Genomic DNA, 27,490 nt, shown 5'->3' with positions numbered 1-27,490 from the left:
CCCAGGTCCCAACCACTTAGAGATGAGATCATCTCCAAGCTCCAGCTCACCATGTGATGGCTGTGACGTCGGGCCACCAGTCTGAAAGGGGTCTCTGCCGGGTCGCACCAGGGATGGGTTAGTGAACAAAATCCCAGGTGCGACCCGCTAAATTGATGTGAAAGGGGTATCACACTGCACCTTGGACCAGGGTTACTCCCAGGTAGACCCCATTCACACGGAACCTATGTCTGCCCTGCAAAGCTTGTGTATGTCATTAGTAATGGACGTTTTTCAGGCTCACACAGATAAGGTAAAAAGTGGATGGTGACTGCTCACTGCATTGCATTAATCATGGTGTCTGCAGGGTGCTTGGGGAAGACATCTCCAAGTGCACCAGAAGCTCCAATCACTTTTTGTGTGACCCGGGTCACACAGTACCGTTAAGCAGGAACGTGACAGTTCGACTGTGGTAGCTACGAGGGTCGGATTCCCATGCAACGCAACCTGGGTTGACCCTTTAACACCACACATCGACCTGAGCTGCCCCGGCAATAACCCAGGTTACAAGTTTGGTGGAAAATGGGTATTAATTACAAGACATCTCATCTTAAACTGCCTTTAGCTTGTGAATGTTAACACATTAAATATTATGTTGAACTGAGACACTAAGCTTGTGACAATGCAGGAGTGTGGCACGCTAGAACTTTCTCAATTAGCGTTGATGGCCACGAAGTGCTGGAGAAAGGTCACACCAGCACTTCGCTGCCTCCAACATCGTACTTTAGCCCTCACATCCCAAGGGTGATGTTGGCCTACCAAATTTATTTCTGTTGTGTGCAATCACTTGAACGTACGTTACCCTGGTCCAATTTCGGTTGAATTGGCCTTCTCCATCCCATACGCTCATTGTCGATCAATATAGTAGGCCAACAGTAAATGTGACCCACATCATGAGCTTCGGGGGAAAGCGTGTGATGTGCGCAGTCATCAAGAGCTGACATTCCAATCATTCCATAGGCACTTCACAGCTATCACCACTAGTTGGATTGCCCCCTAAGTCCACTAATGCCTTAATTCCAAATAATGCTGTTATGTATCACTCTCGCTGTCCCCAAAGAGCTGGTCTAATGATTGCTTTAGAAGAACACATATGAAATATACATAATAGACTCATAAGAAATGAAAGCATGTAGTAACAGGAGACTGGAAGCAATGCAGCAGGTTTATGTATTGTGGGAGATCTGAGGGCAACCACCAAGCACATGACGAGGAGAGATACCTCCCCACCCCTCATCTCCCTGCAGGACTGAGGAGGGGGAGACGAGGGACCCTTCCAGTGACCTGCACTATGTTCCAAGCCTCCCCCCACATCACATCTATGTGATACACATCTAGGCACCAGGGCAGCGGCCCTCGCCGATTCCCCTGACCGGGCCCTGGCAGAGCTCGCACCCACCACGTCAACGACTCCAACACTGCGGAAATGATGACCGGCCGGCCCCGCCCGCACAGTCTCTCACACAGAGGGGAAGCACCGAGGCCCCAGTCTGCCCAACAGCAGCGCCAGCACCGGCAGACATTGCCGCGGTGCCCTTCACACACACACAAGCAGCTCCTTACCGGTATCACCGATGATAATGTATTTAAAAAGGTAAGCGTACGCCATGTCCGGATCTCTCTCTCTTCGTCACTGCTGCTAGCGGACGCGCTGACGTAATTACGGGCTCGCACACGACGGCTCTTGCCAGCAGGAGCGAGCGCGCATGCGCCGTACGTCCACCTACAGAGTATAGAACGTATCAGAGGCGTCTCTGTGGGAACAGCAGGTACGTTAGCCACGCCCTCTTCACCTCACCCTCTGTGCTAAACCGCGCTGCAAGGTAGACTCCCACATTGTGCTGCCTGCTTCTGACTGGTTCTAAGCCAGCAAACCAGTAAGTTAGTACATCATTTACATTGCATTTCTTATTTTCCTAACAAGCTGATTGATTAACAGTTTCCACCAATCGGGAGTATCTATAAAATAAAATAATTGCATAGGACATGTCCTTAGCCCTAGCCAATTTGTTGCCCTAGGCAAAATTTTACTGGTGCTCCCTATCAGATAATCCCCCCACCAATCTAAAGGTGGGTACACACCTGATAGATATATGTGCAGATCAAGTGATCTGCCGATACAGCTGCAGATGATGGTCGTTCATACACACTGAACGGCCATCATCTGCTTGTGCCCAGCGGCCGGTGGGCGGGTCGGGGGCATGTCCCATCCCGTCCTCGCGGCTGCCGCTGTGTGTGTACGGGATGGACAGATATGTCTGCATACATATCTGTCCATCGGCTGTGCAGCACATCCAATGCGATATGTCGGTGAACGACGACGTTCACCAACATATCGCGGGTACACACTGACCGACGTGCAGCAGATACATTGGCCGATCAATTGATCTGTCAATGTATCTTGTCAGTGTGTACCCAGCATAAGGCCCCCATTTATCAATGAAGCATAATCCCTTTAGCCACCTTTTCTGGATTTAACAAACAGGGGTAATCAAAGATTACCGCTGTTTGTCAAGCATCGCTCTCACTATCTTTTAGATGGAGAGTGCGATGCGGTTCCCATTGCCGGTAATGGAGACCCGGTGGTGCCTTTGTGGCTTCAGCAAAGCCTTCCAGGCACTGCCGGTTCCCTGTGTTATGCACATGCGCATAACACAGGAGCCCCATCGCTGGCAGTGTTAGGCTGCCAGCAGCCCAGTGGAGGACCTCGTAGAGGAGGAGTACTTTGCTGGACTTCGCAGGGCCTCGCCGGTGAGCCATTGCTGAAATAATTTGTGGCTGAGGTAAGTGGAGGGAGATGGGGGGCGAGGAGAGAAGAGACCCCTTAACTCACATCCAGTATACTAGTAACTCATAATGGAACTTCATTTGTTTTTATTTTATTTTTTTTGATTGATTGGTTTCCAGCTTGTCAAAGGGAACCTGTTGATGAGATTACCAGTTAACTTGACCAGGGAACCACTGCCACTCAGAAGTGGCACCCCTCTCCTCCCTTTGGCACCCACATTCCACTGCTACTTAAAGAGGAAGGTGGGTCTGGAGGAATCCTCTGCTTCTCAGATTGGGAGTGTGGCACTGGGTTGTGACATAATAGCTAAGCCAGTGGTAGCTAACCCTGATCCTCAAGAGCTACCAACGGTGCATGTTTTGCAGGTCTCCTCACAGAATCTCAAGTGATATAATTAGCTCCACCTGTGGATTTTTTCAAATGTGTAAAGGCCCCCATACATCAGAGATCGATTGCAGCAATCGTGCAATTTGCAATCGATTGTGTATAAAAATCTTTACCTTTTTCAATCGATTGTGGGATCTCTGCAATCAGCAATCGATTGAAAAAGGGAAAGATTTTTATACACAATCGATTGCAAATTGCACGATTGCTGCAATCAATCTCTGATGTATGGGGGCCTTTAGTTAGGTGGTCTGGAAAATTTGAACTGTTGGTAGCTCACGAGGACCGAGGTTGGCTACCCGTGAGCTAAGCCCACACTGCCAGCATAACACTGAAATATGGAGGAACAGTAGCTTCACATAGCTACTGAATGATTTTTCATTATCAGCATCCAGGGCGAAACATTATGAAATTATATTCTAATCCATTTGGAATTTAGGTATTCCTGTTGAGGGTGACTTTTCAAATGATCAGTGGCCTCCAAGGAACAACCAGTGCCAGATGTGTCTCGCAGTTGTTTTCAGTGGCACGCTGAAGATGTCTCTCAGGGACTCCCCTTCCTGTCTTGAATTGAGCCATGGATCCATGCCATCCTAGTCATTTATGATTCAAGCTCTCCTTTTGCCCCATCTCCCTATCTGTCCTATGTTATCTGTGCTGCATCCCAAATTGCTGGGACTGCAACTTATTACCTAGCACTCAACTTCTTCTCCTACTGACATATTTTCTTTGTTTGCATTAAAAATATAGTTAACATTAATGCTGGTAATAATAAACAATATCCTAACTGCTTTGTGTGAGCCAAGTGTAACGCAAGGGCACTAAACCTATGGAATTTGGAGGTCTAGCTTTGTTGCTTCAGTCGTCTAGCAGCAAGACTACCATGTCAGGGGCAGGGGTTAGAGCGGGATGAGAGTGTTGGCAGTATTGTAATCAGGCACTTTGCAGCATTGGGGTGCTGCAAGTGTAAATACAGGCAGAGTTGCTACACACATAGAGAGTGGCAGCACATGCTTCTCTGACTGCTGGGTATTAGCAGCTTAATGGAAATTATCTCTTTAGAGGTTTTCTGCTGGAGATCTCACCTATAGTACCCATGGACCGTCTTACAATACTGCTAATGTCCCTATAAAAACGTGACTATTGGGAGTTATGATATTAAATGCAGTCAGTGACATGCTCTACTTGATATGTGTGGAGAATAACAGACGGGATGTTGACGTAGCCTGATGGCATGTAATGGGCGTCAGATGGTATGTGTGGGGGTCTGATGGCATGTGACAGTATGTGGGGAGATATGAATGGCATGTAAGCAGCATATGTGGAGGTCTGATGGCATGTTGGTGGATCTGATGGGTATGTAAGAGGTAAATGTGGAGATCCAATAAACTTTTAGGGGGTCTGATGGCATGTGGGTAGATGTGAAGGGCATGTGGGAGGGTCTGATGGGATAGAGTTTTTCCATAAAAAATATTTATTTTTAATTCCAATTAAGATAATAGTACAAAAGTCAGTAAATTTTTCCATGATTGTTTCGATACAGGTGGCAAATTATACACTGAAAAAATAAATGTGTTTAGGAAGGCGCATTTGTGTTTGGTGAGGAGGGGTGAGGGAGCTAAGATTTTGTCCCTGGTGAAAGAAAGCTTATCTTTTCTTCTAACATGTTAGGCCTGAAGTCTGCTATGTGACAGGAAGTCTGGTGTGCTTGAGAGTATTAGTGGACACGTCAGGGCTCCCAAATGTTTGATAAAATAGTTTATACAGCTTGTCGGCCTCCATACCCTGCTCCCAACCATTTTACTTTGGTTAGTGTGCAGATTCTTTTCAGTTCTAGTATTTCAGGAAAATTGGTAATAATTCACTAAATTGGCACAGCATTACATCAAGTATGGTCCCTTAAATTATATTTCTAAACAAATGAGTATGTATTTCAGATCATAATACAACCAGGAAGTACTAAGGGGAGAATTATCATATCTGGTTGAGAGATAAAGTGGGGAGAGATATTGGGCAGTATTCAATTAGAAGCGAAAAGCCGTTTTCTGCGAAAAAGTATTGCCGATTGCGGCATTTCGCGTGGCCGGAACTTATCTCCAAATTCAATTCCAGCCGCTTTTCACCTACACGGAAAGTCAATGCAATGTAATAGGCGAAAAAGATTTGCCTAAGAATAGCAGGAGAAAAGAAGTGCAAAATTAGTATTTTGGGTGCAAACCACTCAGAGCCCTTGGGACAGCCCCCCACCCCAAAGGACAACTATGTAAAAAAATCCACGAAATGTAAGAACAACCCAAAAAAGTACTTTAATTTTGGGAGCGAAAAATACAAAGTGGGTGGACAAACATTTAAGCTAGCAAAATTGCCTTCTTAGGGGTCTGCAGGGATGGCTCAGGTGTTTTTAGGATTGCAGGTGCATGTAACAGGTGCGGTTTTTTTACGTTTTTTAAACCTTCACTTTAGAGACATAAAAATATGCTAACACCCATTTTCAAGTACCCCAAATTTGACTGTACTATTTATTTTCACCAAAAAATACTGCTTAATGCCATTCTTCACCACTTTAACAAGGGCGCTAATAACAAGGATTTTAACCGCTTGCCTGGCATGGACGTAATTTCCTGTTCACACCAGGTAGTTCTTTATCTGTACTGGACGTAAAATTTCATCCAGACAGATAAACATGAGGGGGGCTGCAGGAAGAGAATCTTCCCGCAGCTGCTGCTCTCAGAGGGACCTTCCGGTCCCTCTGCTTGCCAGCACCCCCTCCTCCTCTGTCTGCTGTGCTGCCGATCACTGCTGCTTGGTCAGCAAAGCAGGATCCCCTACCCAGCGCCTGCAGAACTGAGTAGCCGCTGGGAAAAAGTAAGGATGTTCCTCACCTAATTCACTCACAGAAATAACCCAACAATTTTGGAGCAGTTTTTGGACAAAAAAAATCATCAGTTAAGTGGTTAAACATCTTCAGTACCCCAAATAGTTTTATTAGGGCTATTGGAACACTTCAACATTGATCCCCAATGTTAGTGCATCTTTTTGGGGGGTTCAGACTGATTTCCCCTATTCTGACAGTACTTTCCGCCTGTTCTGCATTTGCCGCTTGCCGATTTAGCCTGGTTTGTAATTGAATACGGCGAATAGCGGGGACGTGCACAATAAGTGTTCGCGTCCAAAACACGCGATGTAAGCGAAAAGTCAGGCGGGCGGAACCTTCTTGCCAATGCGAAACTAATTGAATACCGCCCATAATATCAACCAATCAGCTCCTAACTGATATTTCTACATCAGGGTCCATAGGGTATCCACAGGATACCTTGGGGTATAGGTGATGACGTCAGGCATCGGGCACCATAGAGTTAAGTTTTCAGCCTCCCAGGATGCATCATGGTCCCTCTCCTATACCCCGCCCCCGAGCCAAGGCATCCCAGTTTTCGTTGGTGCCCGGCTTGGAGTCGGAGCACATGTTTAGAGGGGGGCTAAGAATAGCCTCTGAAGTTTTCTTTTCAAAGCAGCTGTGGCTGCACATCTGGGAGTACAGCATGGACAGTCACTGCTGACATCCATGCCATCTCCCCTACACCCCGCCGGTACCAGAACGCCGGTACTGATCCGGGGATGCTGGTAAGTATCTGGGGTCACGGCTAGCGGTGACCCAAATGCTTTGGACCATGGCCGGATGCAAGGAGGACAGGTAAGCAGCGGAGGTCCCGCGGTGGGTCCCCGCTGAGAACATGGTCCAGAGTCCCCAGGCAGGGGGTTCCGTGGGGACTGGCTGCAGCGTGGAGCCAGGTACTAACCTGCGCTTCCACTATACCCCTGGGACAGCTGAGCGGCAAGCGCTGCAGCGTCGCAGGGGTTAATTGCATGCCAGGGGAGCGCACCTTCCCTGTATACAGCCGGCGCCTCCCCCGCTGCACACAGCCCTCTCTGCACCTGCCGATTGGTCCTGTGGCAGCGCTCCTCCCTCAGGCCGGCCTCCTCTCTGCTCCTCGGTGGCCATCTTTGTAGAAGCATGGTGAACACTGCTGGATGCTGCTGACGGTGGCATCGCGGTCTGGGTCCCCCGGCATACCTCTCCTCCGTTGGCTACAGGTCTGTGTATGCAGCGCTGTGTCCTACCAGACTCTGTGTGTGTAGTTGAGAAACAGCGCTGATAGTGCAGAGATTAATTTCTTCTGTATGTGACTTCTGCTAGCGCTGCTGCCTGTACTTTCACTTTCTACTGTCAACCATTTTACTGTCCCTGCTCTTACTCTGCTAAAGCCCTTGTGGTGCGGTGATTGCAGGGTGTTTCTCTGAGAGGGGTCACATACTTACCATCATGTCTGAGAGTGATTTTCCTTGCCAGCTTCTGTGTACTACATGCAATGTACCAATAGCGGAGGGGAAGGGTAATGCGGAGTTGCTATGTCGACAGTGTTATTTATTGGCGCGACCATTTACTATCACGGCTCTGGTACAGGAACCTCCCTGGGCATGTTTCGCTAAGGCGCTTACAACCTTAGTGGGCCAGCTAGCTCCGCCATCTCCGTTTACCCAGATGGTATTGTCCCAGCAGTCAGTGGTGTCGTCACCCATGCAGGGTTTCCCGAGACAACTGATGGTACCCCACAGTCTCCCTATTTCCCCTTGCCAGGTTTCACAGGAGCCTGCGTGGGTTAATTCTCTGACAAATTCGGTACGTTAAGTCCAAGGTATATATTCCTGGCCTTATTCGTGCAGTCCACACGGCTTTAGTTATTGAGGATGATGATCCTCCGGTGGCCAAATCCAAATATGCCTTTTTCAAGAATATTAAGGGTGACGCCACAGTGTTTCCTCCTTCTGGTCAGTTAGTAGATCATTTAGAGGAGGCGTGGGAACATCACGGAAAACGGTGTCAGCCTCAGAGGCGCTTAGCTGTGGTTTGCAGACAATATTTTTCTAAGTGGGAATCCCCTCTGCAGGTGGATTCCCATGTGACACGCCTAGTCAGAAGTGCCACTTTGCCCATTCCTTCCATGTCCTTCTTGAAGGATGCTACGGACCGCAAGGTGGAAATCTGCCTTAAGTCCATTTATTCCCTTGCGGAGGGGGGGCGTCCAGACCGGCTATGGCCGTGTGTTGGGTAGCCAGAGCTATGGAGCGCTGGCCTGATAGTTTGGAGGCGTCTTTGGACTCAGACTGTTCGACAGAACAGGCAGAGTTGGTGGGCAATCAATGAAGCGGTTGCCCACATCAATGAAGCGGCCTTGGATATCAGTATCCTCACATCTAGGATTTCTTCTGCAGCTGTTGCTGCTCGTCGCACCTTATGGTTGCGATCTTGGAAAGCGGACGCTAATTCCAAAAAAGGCTTAGAATGTTTGCCTTTTAATGGAGAAGTCCTATTTTGTCCGGATCTGGACAAAATAGTAGCTACGCTGGCAGCAGCCAAATCTGCTTGTCTCCCGTCTGCTACAGTCCCTTCAGGTGCTGGTACGTTGTCCTTTCGGCCTTACAGGGCCCAGGGTAGGCCTAAAGCACAGTCTTTTCCACGACAGGCTGGGCCCAACAAATCGGCCAAGCCCAGGAAACAGGCCTGGAGTACCAGATGTCCGGCCCCGAAGTCAGATGACAAACCTGCGGCCTGACGGTCCGGGCCTCCCTTTGGGGGATCCCAAAGTGGGAGGCCGCCTGCTTCAGTTCGCCCAGTGTTGGTCGATAACTACGAAGGACACTTGGGTTCACGAGGTGGTTTCTCACAGGTATGCCCTCTCCTTTCGGCACAGGCCCCCATCCCGGTTCTTCACCACAGGCCTTCCAATATACCGGAACAAAGCCTTGGAACTGCGGAAGGTTTTGCACACTATGCTCCAGGCTGGAGTTATAGTGCCTGTTCCATTCTCCCAGAGGGGCCAGGGTTTCTATTCCAATCTATTTTTGGTGCAGAAACCCAATGGGTCTTACCGTTCGATACTCAACCTCAAGGCCCTCAACAAGTCCTTGAGGGTACCTCGGTTGTGGATGGATACCCTACGGTCCATTATTCTGGCGCTGGAACCTGGGGATTACATGGTGTCATTGGACATCCAGGACGCTTACCTGCATATCCCTATTCCCTGCGCCATCAGCACTTCCTCAGGTTTGCAATCCGCAACGAACATTTCCAGTTCCGGGCGCTGCCTTTTGGCCTTTCGACAGCACCACGAGTGTTCACCAAGGTCATGGCGGTCATGGCGGCTCACCTGCGGACGCAGGGAGTCCGACTGTTACCATATCTGGACGACCTTCTGTTGTTGGCAGGGTCTCCAGAGCTCCTTCTAAGCCATCTGGAACTGACAATTGCAGTACTGCAGCGTCACGGCTGGTTGATAAACTGGCAAAAGTCCACCCTGACCCCGTCTCAGAGGATCCTGCACCTCAGGGCCTTGTTGGACTCCCGGCAGCAGCGGATCTTTGTGATGGAGGAAAAGATCTCTGCTTTGCAGTTGAGGGTGTACAGTTGTCTGCAGTGTCGCCGAGTGTCTGTGCACTCGGCAATGCGGTTACTGGGCTCCATGGTGTCAGTATTCGACATGGTGGAATATGCCCAGTTTCACTCCAGACCTCTGCAGCAATTGATCCTGTCCAAATGGAATGGACTGCCTCAGAGTCTAAAGTCCCAGACGATGGTGCTCACTCCGGAGGTTCGCCTGTCTCTAGCCTGGTGGTTGCAGACGACCCACCACAACAAGGGTCGCCCATTTTGGGTGGCGAACTGGGTCCTGTTAACAGCGGACGCCAGTCTCCGGGGCTACGGAGCTGTCACGGGTCCACACTTGTTCCAGGGCGTGGTGTTCAATACTCTTCAGTAGGCACATCAGGTTCTCCAAGGTCGTCCCATGCAGGTCCAGTCGGACAACGCCACCATCGTGGCCTACATAAATCGACAAGGAGCAATCCGAAGTCGTGCAGCACTCGCAGAAGTGTCCCGCATCCTGATCTGGGCGGAGCGCAATCTCCCGGCTATATCAGCGGTGTTCATCCCGGGAGTCCTCAACTGGGAAGCGGATTTTCTCAGCTTCTGGTGGGCAGGTGGGGTCTTCCAAAGATAGATCTCATGGCGTCCCGGCACAATAACAAGTTGCTGGTGTACGGGTCTCGAACAAGAGACGAAAAGGCGTCTCTGGTAGATGCTCTGTCCGTCCAGTTAACATTCAAGTTTGCCTACCTCTTCCCTCCGTTTTCCCTTCTTCCGCGGGTTATCCGGAAATTCAAAAAGGAAGGAGGTACACTCCTGATGATAGCTCCCGAGTGGCCCAGGCGGCACTGGTTTTCGGACCTCCAAAGTCTGTCAGTAGACGTTCCTCTGAGGTTACCACTACGGCTGGAGCTGCTGTCACAGGGTCCTTGTCTTCATCTGGACCTGACTCGGCTGTCATACCTTTGTTATCTCTATTTCTACGAAGTCCATAGGGTTCCACAGGACTCCCGCCCTGTCGCACCTGTGCTGCAGATGGGCTTTACTCTGGTCACCGGTTTTTCCGTCTCCCTCTGGTAAGAATGTGATTCTTGTGTGTCCAGATCTTTCTTCTCTCTCTTTCTTCTCCTCCTCCGGCCTATGGCTTGGTACATAACTGAGATGCCTTGGCTCGGGGGCGGGGTATAGGAGAGGGACCATGATGCATCCTGGGAGGCTGAAAACTTAACTCTATGGTGCCCGATGCCTGACGTCATCACCTATACCCCAAGGTATCCTGTGGAACCCTATGGACTTCGTAGAAATAGAGATAACAAAGGTAAGTTCTTACCATATCTCATATATTTTCAAACCCAGCCTGTAAACTGACAGTTAGAAGATGATTGGTTGGTACTTTGGACCTCATTTGGATCGGTTGCGACATCTTTATCGTTCAACCATTTGTAAATCGGGCACAAATCGGCCAGTTTAATGTCGAAAACGACCAGTGATGCGCGCTCCCGCTGGTCGTTTTTGACATCTATCATCGCCCGAACATGCTGGTAAATCTGCCGATAACGATAGATTGGCCATGTTCAGGGATGAGGGTGGGATCGTTCACTGTAGGCACAGCACAGACTGTGAAACGACTGCATGATTACAATGTCGTAATCGTTCAATCGTTTCACAGTCTGTTAGTTGATACGCACCTTAAGTTCCATCTATCAACAAACCACTCAATGGGCCTTATTCAGAGCCGGACGCAATTAGCGCTCGCTCATCCAGAAAATGAACCGTTCGCTCTTTGCGGTCTGTTCACGCCTCTAGGTCTGAACGAGTGCACAAAACTTGCGGTTGTTTTTTGGAAAAATACGCTCCCTGGCCGCTCGCATCCTACGTCATGCCCGCTATTTATTAGATTAATCGAGTACATCGACCAGGATATGAACTGCTCGCTATTCTTGTGGTTGGTTTTTGCTACCACAATCTTGCGAGCTGTTCTGGCTATAAAATAACCCAGTGACGTGATCCATGACGCTGCTGTTTTAATTATGCACACCCATAAAACGCCCGTTTTGACCTTTAAGCACGCCTGCGTTCGGATCTCCACTCCCCCGTTTTCAAGCACCTTCCCCTGTTACCACCCACATACGCCTCTTTCTGTCACTCAAATTTTCAGGCATTCGCTATTTTGCGAGCACATGAATTTCGACCGCACTGACTGGTTCGCGCATGCGTATAACGATCCGTACGCATGCGCAGATGTGCGAACATCGCTCGGAGCGAACGAGCGGCCGCTTACGAGCGGCTCTGAATCAGTCCCTCAGTCTCTACCTAATCCTCTGTTCTGCCCGTTTCCACCTTTATCCTTTCCCCCTTGTCTTTTCCACCTCCTCCTCCCCTTCTCCCCTCTCCTCTGTCTGTCTACTCTCCCCTCCTCTCCCATTACTCCACTTTCATCCTGTTTTACCCCCCCTTTGTCCTACTACCCCACTTCTAATCCCTTCATCTACACTCCTCTCCCTGTCACTTCACCACACTGCCCTCCACATTTCCCTCCCTGCCCACCTCCTACAGGTTCCCTTTCTAGCACAGGTGCCATTGCTAAATGCTATTCATATCGGTCCCCAAAATTAATCTCACCGCCATGCTACAGCAACCCTGATAATCTTATTCTCTTCTTCCCCACAAATGCTATCCCTCTATCCTGTGCCGTCTGGAATGCTAGGTCAGTCTGTAATAAATTGGTCCCCACCCATGACCTTTTCATATCCAACTCCTAGCCATTACTGAAATCTAGATTTCACCCTCTGACACCACTTCTCCTGCTGCTATCTCCTCTGGGGCCTCGCCTCCCACACCCCCCAGCCTGGGTGTCGCCATGGTGGTGGTGTTGGGGTCCTTCTATTTGCCAGTTATTCCTACCTGCTAATACCCTCTGAACCATCCCTTACATTCCCCACATTTAAAGTTCATGCTATATGCCTCTTCCAACCAGTAAACCTCAGAGTAGCTGTCAATTCCTTGACAACTTCGCTTCTTGGCTTCCTCACTTTCTCTCCTCAGATCTTCCCTCTACTATCCTGGGTGATTTTAATATTCCTGTTGATATTCCCACAGAATCCTCTGCCGCTATCCTTACCCTCACCTCTTCATTTGGTCTCGCCCAATGGACCTCATCACCCTCCCATGTGAGTGGGCACTCACTTGACCTGGTCTTTACTCACCGTTGTGATATTTGTGATTACCCCAATTCCCCATTCCCCCTCTCTGACCATCACCTTCTCTCTTTTAACTTATCCCTCTCTCCTTCCCCTCCTCTACCTCCTAAGGCTACCATTACTAAGCGGAACATTGAGTCTATAGACACTGTTGCTTTTTCCTCCCTGCTGAAGTCGCTTCTTTCCCCTATCCTTTCTCCTTCATCCACTAGGGGACACTGGAGGACTTCAAGACAGTGGGGTATAGACGGTGCTGAGTGAAGCTGGCACTTTAAATTTAAATGAAGTGTGACTAGCTCCTCCCGTCTATACCCCACTGTAGGCCAGTATTAGTTTGTGCCCGAGAGGAGCAGGTCACAGAAAGATCTCTCCTGCTCTTAGGGCTAGGATAGTTTAACTATTTAATCACTGAGGACAGACAGGCAGTAGCTGCATCTGCCTGTCTGCTATGCGGTATCGCTGCAGGAGGGGACCCACTCGCAAGTGCATGCACTTCGCCTGGGGTCCCCGACACCTGAGGCGTCAGTCTTCAGGGGGGGCTACATGCTGCTGCTTCAAGCGCGCATCGCGGACCCCCCACAGTCAGAGCCAGCACCGGCAGCAGCAGGAGCCACCTTTATTGTGAGTACAGCTGGCTCCCTGATTAGCAGGGCAGCCAGCTTATTGCTGTATTAGGCGGCCCCAGAACCGCATCGGCGGCACAGCCTCCAGCATGATGTGTAACTTCAGCTGGCTCCCTGATTAGCAGGGCAGCCAGCTTATGGCTACATTAGGTGGCCCCGCAGTAATCTGCGCCAGCGGCACAGCCACCAGCGCACGTCTTCTAAGTACAGCTGGCTCCCTGGTTAGCAGGGCAGCCAACTTAGCACAGACCAGAGAGCGCGCCAACGGCAGTACAGCCAGCGCTTCTCTCTCTCTCTATGTACAGCTGGTTCCCTGATTAGCAGGGAAGCCAGCTTATGGCTATCAGAGGCGGCTTCCTGTGTGCTCCGGCTCCCTGACTAGCAGGGTAGCCGGGATTTTCCCGGCATTAGGCAGCTCAGCATTATACTGCAGAGGCAGTATAAAGATATATATATAACATATACTGGGAAGCGCCCGTTTACAGAACGACGCTAGAATGCTGGGGACGGAGCTTAGCTCCCAACTTTCTTCTGCCTCCCATCAGCCCCAGCGTTTCACTGCAGACTGCTGACGGCCATTACGCTGGACAGCCTACGGACCTGTATGTATTACAGCAGGGGTTTAGGCTGATGTAAAGAGAGCGTTTTGGAGCATAATAATAATTAATCCTTTGCCTGGCGTTCTGGCACTGCTAGGAGCGCTGTTGTGTGACTGTCTCCAAACCCTCTGTACCCCAGTATATTCTGTTTTTCTTACCTTGTCACTTAATCTCTTTGTGGTTTGTGTGGGGTCTGTATGTTGCATGACTGGCAGGTCTAAGGCTTCGCAAAACTTATTTACCTGCAAAAAGTGTGGAAAAAATGTACACAGGGACAGTCATCTACCTCCAGATTGTGTGACGGTTGTTATACGGATCAACTATCTGCCGAGATGTCAGAACCACCATCTTGGATGCAGGTTACATCTGTTATGTCCTCTCTCTCGGCTGCCCTGGAGGCTTCTCGCAGAGAAAGAGAGGCTTACAGGTCAGCTGCTAAAGAGGAACCAGCATGGGCGAGATCCCTAGCTGTTTCTATGGAGGGGATTTCCAAAGCCATGACAATGGTATCCGCTCCGCAGGTCTCTAAAAAGAGATTGTTACCCTCAGTCCTCCATTGGGATGACGCAGAGGAGGAGGAGGATATGCTGGAATTAGAGGAGGGTGAGTATGCCCCAGATTCACCTAAAGAGCCTCTGGAGTCTGAACCTGAACCGGTATCAGAGGGAATAGAAGATTGCTGCAATACGACAGGTATTGCAAATACAGGAAGAAGACTCAGGTCCTGGAAAACAGTTTTTCTCTCTTAAGAAGTAAAGACAAGCTACTGCTTTCCCTATATCGGAAGAGCTGGATTCCCTTCTAACGACAGCCTGGGAACATCCAGATAAAAAGTTTCAGATATCCCGGCGTTTATTATCATTTTACCCCTTTCCAGCAGATAATAGAAAAGCTTGTGAAACTCCCCCTACAGTAGATACATCTGTATCGCGATTGTCAAAAAAGACTACGCTCCCTGTTCCTGGAGTCTCGTCGTTAAAGTACATGTCCGAGCGGAGACTGAAGAGCACTCTTAAGTCCATTTACACCGCTGCATGGGTGACTCTTCGTCCAGCGATAGTTAGCTGCTGGACTAACAAGGCTATCGAAATTTGGGCTAAGCAATTGGCGGACGGAATGAAATATCAGCTGCCAGTGGAGGAACTCATTCCGCTAGCAGAACATATAGGTGAAGCGGCAGCTTACCTTGGAGAAGCGTCTAAGGATGTTTGTTCTATTGCCTCCAGAACTTCAGCTCTGGCAATTTCAGCACGGTGGGCGCTGTGGGTCAAAGCTTGGCAGGCTGACGCAGAATCCAAAAAGGCTGTGGAAGCACTCCCTTTCACTGGAAATGTTCTTTTTGGAGCAGAATTAGATAAGTGGATATCTCAGGCTACTGGAGGTAAATCCACTTTTCTACCAACTACAGCTACTCCACCTAGACGATCTTACTCTGGACCTTCGTTTTGGGCCCCGGGGCGCTCACGTGGTCGTTTCAGAGGAGGATCATCAACGTCCCGTGGTTCCAGAGGTCGGGGTAGAACTGCAGCCACCAGAGACTCGAGTTTACAGGAGGTTAAGTCCACTTCTAAACCCAGTGCATGACGGGCTTCCCTCTCACCTGGGGGACCCCAGAGTGGGAGCGCGTCTTCGGGACTTCAGCGAGGTCTGGACGGAAACCTGTGCGGACGCTTGGGCCAAGATCTAATAATTTGGGGCTACAAGCTCGGTTATCAACTTCAACCCCCGAATCGTTTTTTTACCAAAGGTTTGCCAATTTCCAACGACAGAAGTGTGGTCTTACAGAAAGCAATAGACAGGCTTCTGTCCATGAAAGTGGTAATCCAAGTCCCCAGTCATCAGAAGGGAAAAGGATTTTACTCCAGTCTTTTTGTCGTTCCGAAGCCGGACGGCTCGGTCAGACCCATTCTGAACTTAAAGGATCTCAATCCATACTTACGGATTTTCAGGTTCAAGATGGAGTCTCTTCAGTCGGTAATTGCAGGTTTGGAGGAGGGCGAGTTCATGGTATCTCTAGATATCAAGGACGCCTACCAGGCTTTCCTGAGATTCGCAGTTCGGGATTCACATCTCCAGTTTCAGGCCTTGCCCTTCGGCTTATCTTCGGCCCCATGGGTATTCATAAAGGTTATGGCTGTGATGATGAGTCTCATTCGGAAACAAGGAATCACTATTATTCCGTACCTGGACGACCTACTCCTGAAGGCAAATTCCAAGTATCAACTATTACAGGACATCATGGTGACGCACAACCTCCTCATTCGTCATGGATGGATCCTGAATTTTCCCAAATCGCATCTGCAACCGACACAGAGATTGCAGTTTCTAGGAATGATCATGGACACAGTGTCTCAACGGATGTTCCTTCCCCAGGACAAGATAACTTCCATTCAGGAGATGGTAAGGTTGGTCCTTCGACGTCGGCAGGTTTCGGTTCATGCATGTATCTGACTTCTGGGGAAGATGGTGGCAGCCTTCAAGGCTGTCCAGTACGGTCGTTTTCACTCCAGACCTTTTCAGCTAGATCTATCACAATGGTCGGGATCCCACCTGTTTCTTCACAGAAGAGTCAGGTTACAACCCAAGACTCGGATTTCCCTACTGTGGTGGCTAAACTCAGTTCACCTTGCGGAGGGAAAGAGATTCGGAGAGTGGGATTGGACGCTTCTTACCACAGATGCGAGTCTTAAGAGGCTGGTTGGCAGTAATTCTGGAGCATCACTTCCAGGGACGCTGGACAGCACAGGAATCGAGTCTTCCAATCAACATATTTTAGTTAAGAGCAGTTTTCTACGCATTACAGACAGCAGCTCACTTTCTGAGGGGCCGAGCAGTCAGGGTCCAGTCCGACAATGCCACAGCAGTGGCATACATAAACAAACAAGGAGGCACCAGAAGTCGTGCGGCCATGAAGGAAGTCAGCCGGAATTCTTATCTGGGCGGAAAGCTACGCAAGGTAAATTTCAGCGATCTTCATACTGGGCGTCGAAAATTGGGAGGCAGATTATCTCAGTCGTCAGGATGTACATCCAGGAGAATGGGCTCTACATCCACAGGTGTTTCAGCAGCTTGTCCAACGGTGGGGTCTTCCGCAGGTCGACCTCATGGCATCCAGGCAGAACTATCAACTGCCCCTTTACTGCTCTCGAACATGGGATCCAAAAGCGGTGGCTGTGGATGCACTGTCAACACCATGGCGGTTCCAATTCATTTATCTGTTTCCTCCATTTCCCCTTCTCCCTCGAATACTTCAACGCATCAAGAGGGAACAGGCCAAGGTCCTGCTGATAGCTCCGGACTGGCCCCGCAGAGCTGGGTACTCCAACATTCAGCTCCTGTTGGTAGACAATCTGTGGCCCTTACCACTCAGAGAGGATCTGCTCCTTCAGGGTCCTTTAGTCTATCCAAACTTAAAGCAGCTACGTTTGATGGTGTGGTTGTTGAAAGGGCCATCTTAAGACGTAAAGGGATACCTTCCAAGGTGATTCCTATGATGCTTAGAGCCAGGAAAGAAGTTACTTCCAAGCATTACCATCATATTTGGAAGGCATATGTAGCCTGGTGCGAACGTAGAGTTTTGCCGTCTACGGAGTTCAGTCTTCCCAGATTTCTGCTTTTTCTGCAAGCAGGTCTCTCAGCGGGCCTTCGGTTGGGATCTCTGAAGGTATAAATTTCAGCACTCTCTGTTTTCTTCCAAAAGAAATTGGCCTTATTACCGGACGTGCAGACTTTTCTGCAAGGGTTGGTTAGATTGCAAACACCCTTTGTTCCTCCTACAGCACCATGGGACTTGGACTTTGTCCTGTCTTTCTTGCAGTCTTCGCTGTTCGAGCCTTTGGAGTTGGTGGAATTGAAGTATCTTTCATGGAAGGTGATACTTCTGCTGGCTCTAGCTTCCACCAGGAGGGTGTCGGAGCTGGGAGCTTTATCATGTCGTCCACCATATTTGGTATTTCATGAGGATAGAGCTGAGCTACGCACCAGAATGGATTTTCTGCCTAAGGTGGTTTCGGCCTGCCACATCAATCAACCTATTGTGGTTCCGGTTCTTCCACAGGATTCTCCTTCTAGATCCTTGGATGTGGTTAGAGCTCTTCGCACATATGTAGGCAGGACGGCAGCCGTTCGCAAGACAGATACTCTCTTTGTTTTGTATGATGCTGCTCGTCCGGGTTGGCCAGCTTCCAAACAGACACTGGCTCGATGGATTCGTCTGACCATATGACAGGCGTATATGACCTCGTCTAGAGAACCTCCATCTTCCATTACCGCACATTCCACTCGCTCATTGGATGCCTCGTTGGCAGCTGCTTGAGGCGTTTCTATGGAATCTCTATGACGGGCAGCTACTTGGTCGGGCCGGCATAGTTTTGTTCGGTTTTACAGATTTGACAGCTTTGCATCTTCTGCAGCGCAATATGGTCGGTCTGTTTTGCAGGGTTCTCAGCGCTTTCCCACCCGTGATGGGAGCTCTGGGACGTCCCCACTGTCTTGAAGTCCTCCAGTGTCCCCTAGTGGATGAAGGAGAAAACAGGATTTTGGTACTTACCGATAAATCCCTTTCTCCGATTCCACAGGGGACACTGGACGCCCACCCGGCGCTGTTCTTCCTGCCATACCTGTTATGCCTGTTGGCGACATGTTTGTTGTCTAGGGGGATGTTATGAATGTTAGAGATATGTTTGTCGTCTCTTTTTTCATTCTATTTTACTTTGGTTTCAACTTTCAGTTGTTATGTGTACTTTCTCCTCCTCTTCTGTCAATCTTTTTTCTCTGCTCCCCTCGGGCACGGTACTAATACTGGCCTACAGGGGGGTATAGAGGGGAGGAGCTAGTCACACTTCATTTAAATTTAAAGTGCCAGCTCCACTCAGCACCGTCTATTCCCCACTGTCTTGAAGACCTCCAGTGTCCCCTGTGGAATCGGAGAAAGGGATTTATCGGTAAGTATCAAAATCCTGTTTTCTCTCTCCTGCCCTGAACAAGCTACTTCCCTGTACAATGCCTCCCTTACTTTTGCTCTTGACTCTGTTGCTCTGGCAATAACTACTCACCCTCGCAGATCCACACCACAATCCTGGCATTCCAGATATACCAGATACCTGCAAAAATGTTCACAAATTGTGTCAGTGGGGGAAATCGCGCTCTGGGGTTGACTTCCTCTATTTCAAATGAATTCTCTCATCCTACAGTGCTGCCCTGTCACTCTCCAAACAATTATATTTCAAGAACCTCATCTCCCAGTCCTCAAACCTCTGGCATATCTTTGCCACTTTCAACTCCCTCTTCTGCCCTTCCCCACATCGCCTCCCCTCCTCGCTCTCTGCCCTTGACTTTGCCACCTACTTTACATCTAAAACTGACTCCATACGTGAGGACATCATATCCCATCCTGCCCCTCCTTTCCCTGACCACCCCTCCCCATCTGTCTCACCAACTCTGACATCCTTCTCCCGTTTCTGGAGAGGAAGTCATGGCCCTCATCCGGTCCTCCCCTCCTACCGCCTCCCCCCTTGACCCTATCCCTTCCCGTCTCTTCTGTTACCCCTCTCTTGCCTGTTCCCAAATTGCCCACCTCCTCAATCTCTCCCTATCACCTGGCACTGTCCCTTCTGCTTTCAAACATGCCCTTGTATCCCCCATTCTTACAAAACCTACCCTTGATCCTAACATACTCTTCAACTACCGACCCATCTCTCCAAACTCCTTGATCATATTGTTTACAACCGCCTAACCACGGTTTCTTTCCTCCCACTCCCTCCGTGACTCATTTCAATCTGGCTTCCATTCACTCCACTCCACTGAAACTGCTCTCGCAAAAGTATGCAATGACCTCTTTGCTGCCAAAACCAAGGGCCACTACTCTCTGCTCATTCTCTTTGGTCGGTCTGCTGCATTTGACACTGTAGACCACCTTCTCCTCCTGCAAATCCTTCACGCTCTTGGTCTACGTGGCACTGACCTCTCCTTGCTGTCCTCCGACCTCTCTGATCGTCTCCTCTCATGACTCTTCTTCCCCCCCACTTCCACTAACAGTAGGAGTTCCCCAAGGTTCTGTTCTTGGACCTCTCCTTTTCTCCCTCTATATGTCCTCTTTAGGTGAACTCATCAACTCTTTTGACCTCCAATATCATCTCTATGCTGATGATACTCAAATCTACCTTTCCACTCCTGACCTCTTCCCCTCGCTCCTTACCCGAATCTCCAACTTTCTCTCTGCTACCTCTTCCTGCATGTCCCAGCGTTTTCTTAAACTTAACATGTCTAAGACTGAGCTGATCATCTTCCCACCCTCTTCCATTACCTCATTTCCCACAATTTCATTATCTATTGATGGCACAACTATTTCCTCTAGCCCCAAAGTGCGCTGTCTTGGAGTTAACCTAGACTCCTCCCTCTCCTTTAAACCACAAATTCAGCACCTCTCACAGTCCTGACGTTTCCACCTAATATTTCCAGAATTACACCCTTCCTCACCCTGGATGCTACTAAAACCACCATCCACTCGCTGGTCATCTCCAGATTGAACTACTGTAACCTTCTCCTAGCTGGCCTCCCAGTCTCCCACCTCTCTCCACTACAATCGGTCCTCAATGCTGCTGCTCGGCTCATCTTCCTCTCCAGACGTTCTACATCTGCTTCCCCTCTCCTTCAAGCCCTATACTGACTCCTCTTCCCCTTCAGATGGCAATTCAAGGTTCTTATACTCGACTAGAAAGCCCTCACCAAATCCTCTCCCACTTACATTTCTGACCTCAACTCCAAATGCGTGCCGCCTTTCTTGCCAACTGATTACTTCCTCCCACTCCCACCTCCAAGATTTTCCTGTTCTGCTCCCTACCTTTGGAACTCTCTCCCTCCCCCTATCAGACTTTCTATCTATCTACAAATCTTCAAATGGGCTCTCAAGACCCACTACTTCATCAAGGCCTTCCAGCTCTCATCCTAACCCACCTCATGCTCTTTCCTCCCTATCTACCCCTTCTGTGTCACGCCTGTCTGTCTGCCCCTCCCCTTTAGAATGTAAGCTCTCACGAGTAGGGACCTCTTCCCTCATGTGCTTCTCTTTACATTTTCTTCTACTTCTTACTCCCCACAAGGGCACCTAACACTTGACTGCCAACTCCATGCTGCTTATTGTGAGTGTTTTAGTCGCTATTGCAGCAATGTATATAAACCATGTCCTTGTCCTGCACTGTAATGTACTGTAAGTTACTAGTTTCTTGTTCACTTAGTAGTTTATGTACTCTGTAAGGCGCTGCGGGACACTTGTGGCACCATATAAATAATAGATAATAATAATAATAATAATATCACTTGTTATGAAATGGGTCCCATAGTTTATTGACTAAATAGTCTAAATAGGTTTAGGCAACTTGTCTTTACACATGTCACAGCTTTCTATGTTATTGGAGATCTGGCAGTTGAGATGAATGACTGTCTCAGCCTAATATAAGGGCTGCCAGCTTCCTGTGCAGGTGACATCACAGTGTCTTCCAGCTGCTGAGCAAATTGCCTTGGAAACATTTGATAGTGTTGTCTAACCTCCTGGGATGCACTGCACTCCAGCAGTGAGTATCTGGACTGCAGGGGGCTGAGTTACAGCTCATGGCTCCATTGGTTCCTGACTGTTTTAAAAGATTCCTCTATCTCCTACGTGTCAGTGATAGGATTTGTTTGCTATAATTTAAATTTCTTTTATTCGACTATTCATTGCTAACTGATTTTTGGATTTTGCTGACATCTCTTCTCTTTGGATTACTGTCTGTGCCACCAGACAGGTCCAGGACTGTTACATTTTTGTTGTCCATCTGCCGCAAGCCCTGAACTAGCCCTGTTGAAACATTACTGTGTGTCTGCAGCCAGCCCTGACCCAGCATTGTTCATTTATGGTGTGCCTGCCAGTCCAGCTCCAGGTTGTTCTGGGCACTATTACTCAGTCCGCTGTCACTGTACCTGCAGTTAATCTCTGACCTGCTCATCTTATCCACTGTCTATATTGTGGGCCTGATTCAGAGAAGGGCGCTTTTGCACAGCTGCTCGGTCTGTATGCAGCGGCTGTGCTAAAAATATGCAAACGCCTCTGGAGGTGCCTTATGTAAAAAGACGCTCACTGCAGACTTTTGTGATCAAATGCTGTGTCCGCAGATGCAGCATTGGATCACCTGCGTGATCATTAGACATCTGAGCAACCCTCAGGTTACTCCGGATGTCAGGTGAATTCACGCAGCCAGCACCCCAGGAAAATAGTGCTGACCCCCATTTTCTGGAACACCGGCCGTCATCGCACTTTCCTCGTCCCCAAATGGCCGCAGCATGTCAATGTGCTGTGGCTTAGAGGGCACTATGACTGGCTTCATACACGCACTATCACACTCTCCTCTCTTCCAAAGTGCTGTGTTATATCACTTTTCCAACAGCCGCATACATTAAATACAGAGTTTGTCAGCCCTCTGTGTTTGCATGTTAAACTTTGACATTAAACTGTGTGCATTATTAGAATTTAACTCACTGGGCAGAATTTACGAAGCAGCGGCTTCTGTAAGCTGCCGCTTCCCGGCCGGTTGCAGGTACATATTTAAAAAGGCACCCGGAATCAGTGTATAGCCCGGCGTGCTTTACACTGACTCCGGGTGCCATTTAAAATATTCACCTGCAACCCGCCGGGAAGCAACAGCTTACAGAAGCTGGCCCCCCCTTTGTCCGGGAAGGGGACTCCAGTTCCAGCATTATGCCCCTGATGGCAGCCCTGCTAGACAGTGTCTTCAGTGTTGGTCTGCAGAGTGATTTCAGGGGGTGATTCAGCTGCGGACGCAGTGACAGGAATCACATAGATTACAAATTATTGGGAATCTGCGCATGCCCCTGACTTGTACTGCGCATGTTCAGTATGGATCTGCGATACCGCACGCAGGCCAGCATCAGACTGACGCCTCCTTTAGGGGGGACTGGAGAGTCCAGGATGTGTGTATAAACAAATGTATTAGTATAGCCCTACATCCAAAGAAAGTCTGTGTGTGTCTTTCTTGATAATCCTTGATAATCCTTCTCAATTACACATCCCATGTTGTCGGCAGCAGCTCTATATTCTCCCAGGAGACCGCCGTTGCATAGTCCTGAAAATATTATGTAATAATAAAGGTGAGAAGCAAGCACCTTCTAGTGTAATAAATTAGGGAACAGCCATTAGTAAAAAGTAGTCCTTATGTGTACAGTATTGATTAAAAAAGCAGGCGCATAAAAGTATTATCTTTTGGATACCCAAGGAGCAGTGGTGGATCCAGATTGTACTTTTAGGGGGGATAGTTTAAGAATACAATGCCCACAGTAGTGCCCCTTATTCAATTCCGCCAGTAGTAGTGCCCCTTATGCAATGCCTCTTATGCAATGACCCCTGATGTTGTGCCCATTACACAGTAGTAGTGCAGTGCCCCTTGATGCAATGCTTCTGTAGTTGTGCCCAATATGCAATGCCCCCTGTATTATAGCCCTTTATAATATGCCTACTGTATTAAAGCCCATTATGCAATACCTCCTGTATTAGAGACCCCTACACTGTGCCCCTAGTAGTGCCCCTTAAGCAGTGACCCCTGTAGCGCCCCTTATACAGTGCCCCAGTAGTTCCCCTTATACAGTACCCCCAGTAGCGCCCCTTATACAGTACCCCCAGTAGTGCCCTTTTACAGTGCCTCCAGTAGTGTCCTTTATACAGTACCCCAGTAGGGTATACAATCGGGAAACCGGCTGCCTTAATACCGACAGCCGGCTTCCCGACTGTCATATCCCGGCGAGGGTGAAATGCCGGCCGTCTATATGTAGACGCCTGACATTTTCCAGACGCCGGGAGACAGGCGCCCGGCATCCCGATCGAACGGATGCCGGGCGCCGTGAGTGGACAGCCGCGGGGGGGGGCTTAGGTTTAGGGCACCCAGGGGGGACTTAGGGTTAGGCACCCCCCCGGGAGGGTTAGGGTTAGGCTCGGGGGAGGGAGGGTTAGGGTTAGGCATCCCCGGGGGAGACTTAGGGTTATGCACCCCCCCGGGGGACTTAGGTTTAGGCAGCGGGGAAGGGGAGGTTAGGGTTAGGCACTTAGAGGGGGATTAGGGTTAGGCACTTGGGGGGGAGGTTAGGGTTAGGCACCCATAAGGAGGGTTAGGGTTAGGGGTTTAGGTTAGTTTATACTTACCTAAGCGACAATCAGGATTTCCAGCGCTGTCGAGCTTCCGCTGCCGGGAACTCTACTTTCGTCGGCCAGGCGTTGCAGGGAATCGAACCGCCAGCGGCCAGCGGTATTTCATAGCGATTCCCCCAGTAGTGCTCTAATGCAGTGCCCCTTATACAGTACTACCAGGAGCTCCCCTTATGCAGTGCCCCCAGTAGTGCCCTTACTGTGCCCCTATGCAGTACCCCCAGTGGTGCTCCTATGCAGTGGCCCCAGAACGCCCCCAGTAATGCCCCTTATGCTGTGACCCCTCCCCTCTGCACGATGTCCAGGCTGGCGCGCACCTCCTTCTTCCTCTCCCTCCCAGAACTACTAGCGGAGCTGGCGTGCCTCATACGTGATGACGTCACCGCGGCCGGCATCCAGTCAAAGCCACACAGAGGCACAGAGAGATGCTCTCTGTGCCTGTGTGTGGCTCTGGACGCCGGCCACGGTGAGAGAATGGACTGACCCCCGGCGGCGGCGGCGGCGTGCAGGGGTCAGCGGTGGTGCCGGGGAAGGGGGAAGCTGACGTTGTGGATATGTGGGCCACACCGCCCCTAGTGACGCCACTGGGGAGGAGACAGGGGAGGGGGGCCCGTGGGACACTACAATGGGCCGGCACTGCAGCCCAGCAACAGAGCAGAATCGCCGGCAGCAGCAGCGATGTGTGAATCATCGCTAGCACTGCAGGCTTGCAGACACTGACAGTATGAGCGGATGGGGCTTCGGGCTTTTTGTACGGGGGGGAGATCGCCCTTATCGACCCCCCCTGGATCCGCCACTGCCAAGGAGCGTTATTCAGGGCACCTTCTCCTTATGGGGATGTTCAGGATTAACCAACCTTGCTCAAAAAGGATGTGTATACACCTAGTAATGCAGGATTTTCATATGCGGAAAGTGAATATAGGCTCTCATAGTGTAGTATTTTAAAATGTATAAATACCCTACACATAAGCCAATAAAAATGTCCATCAGCAGGAGGTTGGGTATGTTATACCGCCGGACGGAAGACGGAGGTTGAAGGCAGATGAAGATCCCGACATAGGAGGTAAGAAGGCTATCCCTACCCCCCCTCCCCCTAATCCTAATCCTCCCTTAGTGGTGCCTAAACCTATCCCCCTCCCCACACCCTAAACCTAAAGGTGCCCACACACTAGGCGATATTTTACACGACCAGACGACAGAGCGTGTAAAATATGTCCTAATCGTGAGTGTCACGATGCCGATGCACGTACCTGCTGGTCGTACATCGCATCTTCAGATCTTGCCTGCATGCTTTATCATTATATATATAGCTTATATATTTAATGTGAAGCAGGAAGGAGTAAGAGTTTGAGACACTCCCATTTGTTTTAAAACATTGTCTAGTCAGGTACCATACACACCCCACCTTGAGAAAGATCCCACGGAGCAGGGTAGTAACTGGTGGTGTACGAGTGAGTGGTGCTGAAATACAGAGCGCAGCGGCACATCACTGCCCATAGCCTTGCACCCTGCAGCCACTATTGCTGCGGCAGTGACACCCGAAGCATTTTTTTGACGCCCGGGCATGCACCCTGCCGTCTGTACAGCCACCCAGACGCTCCGGGCAGTGCTGCACTTCCCAGTCCTGGTGGCCTCGGGCACTCCAGAGCCTTATTACAGCACTGCCAGGGAGGATTGAAACACGTAGGAGAAAGTGTATATCTAAATGAGGACTCCATCCATGTGATACAGCCGACACTACAGGCTTTGTGTCACAGCGATAATCGAGGGTCACCATGCTGTGCAGAACATCCACTTTAATTACAGGCTTATGTGAAAGCTGCAGTACAGTAGGATCCTAATTTTACTGTGGAAGTTATTATTTTGTCCCTGCTGTTTAAATCGCTGCTTTTGTGAGTGTTTTATTATTGTTTTAAAACTCCCAAACTTTTAGGATCTATCTATGGAGAAAATCTTGAAAAAGGAATTAACAAGAAGTCTCCCTACAGCAGATTGAACCATCATTACATGCTGAACATGTAAACAAATCTTGTGAGTATATGATACAAAGGTGATAGGAAGAATGTCACAATATTATTTTATAATCTCTTATGGACTTTTCTGTATTGAGGAATATTTTATGATGTAATTTGTATCTTCTGTTTGACTGTATTGCTTACTAATCACCAATTGTTGTAACATACATTTCTTTTGGTTTTCATCATATAAAGGGTACAACAAGGCAGCTAAGTTTGGGTAGCGCTCCAAAACAGCATGGTTTTTAAATCGTATGAATCTTCAGCTTCAAAGAGCAGGACAAACCGTTCTCCATCTGTATGAGTGCTGGAAGACATTTACTGCAAAACCGAAAGGATTTTACGTGACTTTTCCTCACAGACCTACTAACGTCAATTATCAACTCCTTCTAAGTCAATGGTTAATGAAACGCGGAAGTATATAAATGGCTTGATAAAGGCTTTTTGGAAATATGTGAAGCTTTCCAAAAGTATGGACTTTGTTTTTGTTTGATAGAACATGACTCTTTTGTTGTGGATCTGTTGAACTTGAACATTTTTTACTAGATTGATGTTGATGATCTGGAAGACAGTAGACTGAAGCTCAGACTTATAATCTCGTAACTTTAGTTGGTAGAATGGCCAGCACGTGTGTTCTTACATAATCCAAGCCTAAATGGATTTACCAACAGTGAAGTTCTTAATTTAATCGATAATTAATCTTAGTTTGTATACAATTCTAGATGAAACAAAAGGAAAACCTAGCGTATGGAAACCTTCCTTATTCAGGAAAATGGGCTGCTTTATTGTGAAAGAAAGTGCTGTTTTAACCTGTTAACTGGCGGCGTCGCATGTGATGCGACCGTAGCCAGCAGTGCTTCAGCTGGCAACGTCACATCACATGCAACCACGCTGATTCCCCCGGACCCACTTCCAGAATCGTGCCCCAGAATTCTTTGCGAACATTACTTCGGGGTGCATATGCCGGGGATCACAGTGCGAGGGTGGGGGAAATTAATTCCCCTCCAAGCACTATTTGGCTGATCTCTGCAAGATCAAAGAGATCAGCTTCAGCAAGGGGGACTGATGATCGATCCCCCCTGATATGCTCAACTGCGCTCTGCACATGGGGAAGGAGCATGTATGCCTATGGGGGTTGGGAGCTATCTAGCATCAGTGGGGGAGGAATAATATATTTAGAAATATGACGCTGGAGAGGAGGGTAAAATAATAATAAGAAAAAACATACTTAA

General features: G+C 49.1%; 1 protein-coding gene and 1 long non-coding RNA gene across 3 annotated transcripts in view; one reads left to right on the top strand and one right to left on the bottom strand.

Moving 5' to 3' along the window:
• Nucleotides 1-1,757, bottom strand: part of RAB2A (RAB2A, member RAS oncogene family) — a 92,034-nt gene extending 90,277 nt beyond the window's left edge. Inside the window, exon 1 of the mRNA XM_088469312.1 lies at nt 1,603-1,757. Coding sequence (XP_088325438.1) covers nt 1,603-1,648 — 46 coding nt within the window. The 5' untranslated portion in view covers nt 1,649-1,757. The remainder of the gene's footprint in view (nt 1-1,602) is intronic.
• On the top strand, nt 1,719-27,490 carry LOC148527220 (uncharacterized). Of its 2 annotated transcripts, none has more exons than XR_015878046.1 (3): nt 1,719-1,808; nt 26,177-26,274; nt 26,454-27,490. It is a non-coding gene; the product is annotated as an uncharacterized LOC148527220 (long non-coding RNA). The 2 variants fall into 2 exon arrangements; XR_015878047.1 differs by lacking the exon at nt 1,719-1,808 and adding an exon at nt 1,869-1,916.

Source organism: Taudactylus pleione, unplaced genomic scaffold, assembly GCF_031769625.1.
Source record: "Taudactylus pleione unplaced genomic scaffold, aTauple2 ptg000090l, whole genome shotgun sequence".
Taxonomy (NCBI): Eukaryota; Metazoa; Chordata; class Amphibia; order Anura; family Myobatrachidae; genus Taudactylus; species Taudactylus pleione.
This window is presented reverse-complemented; position numbering and strand designations above follow the sequence as displayed.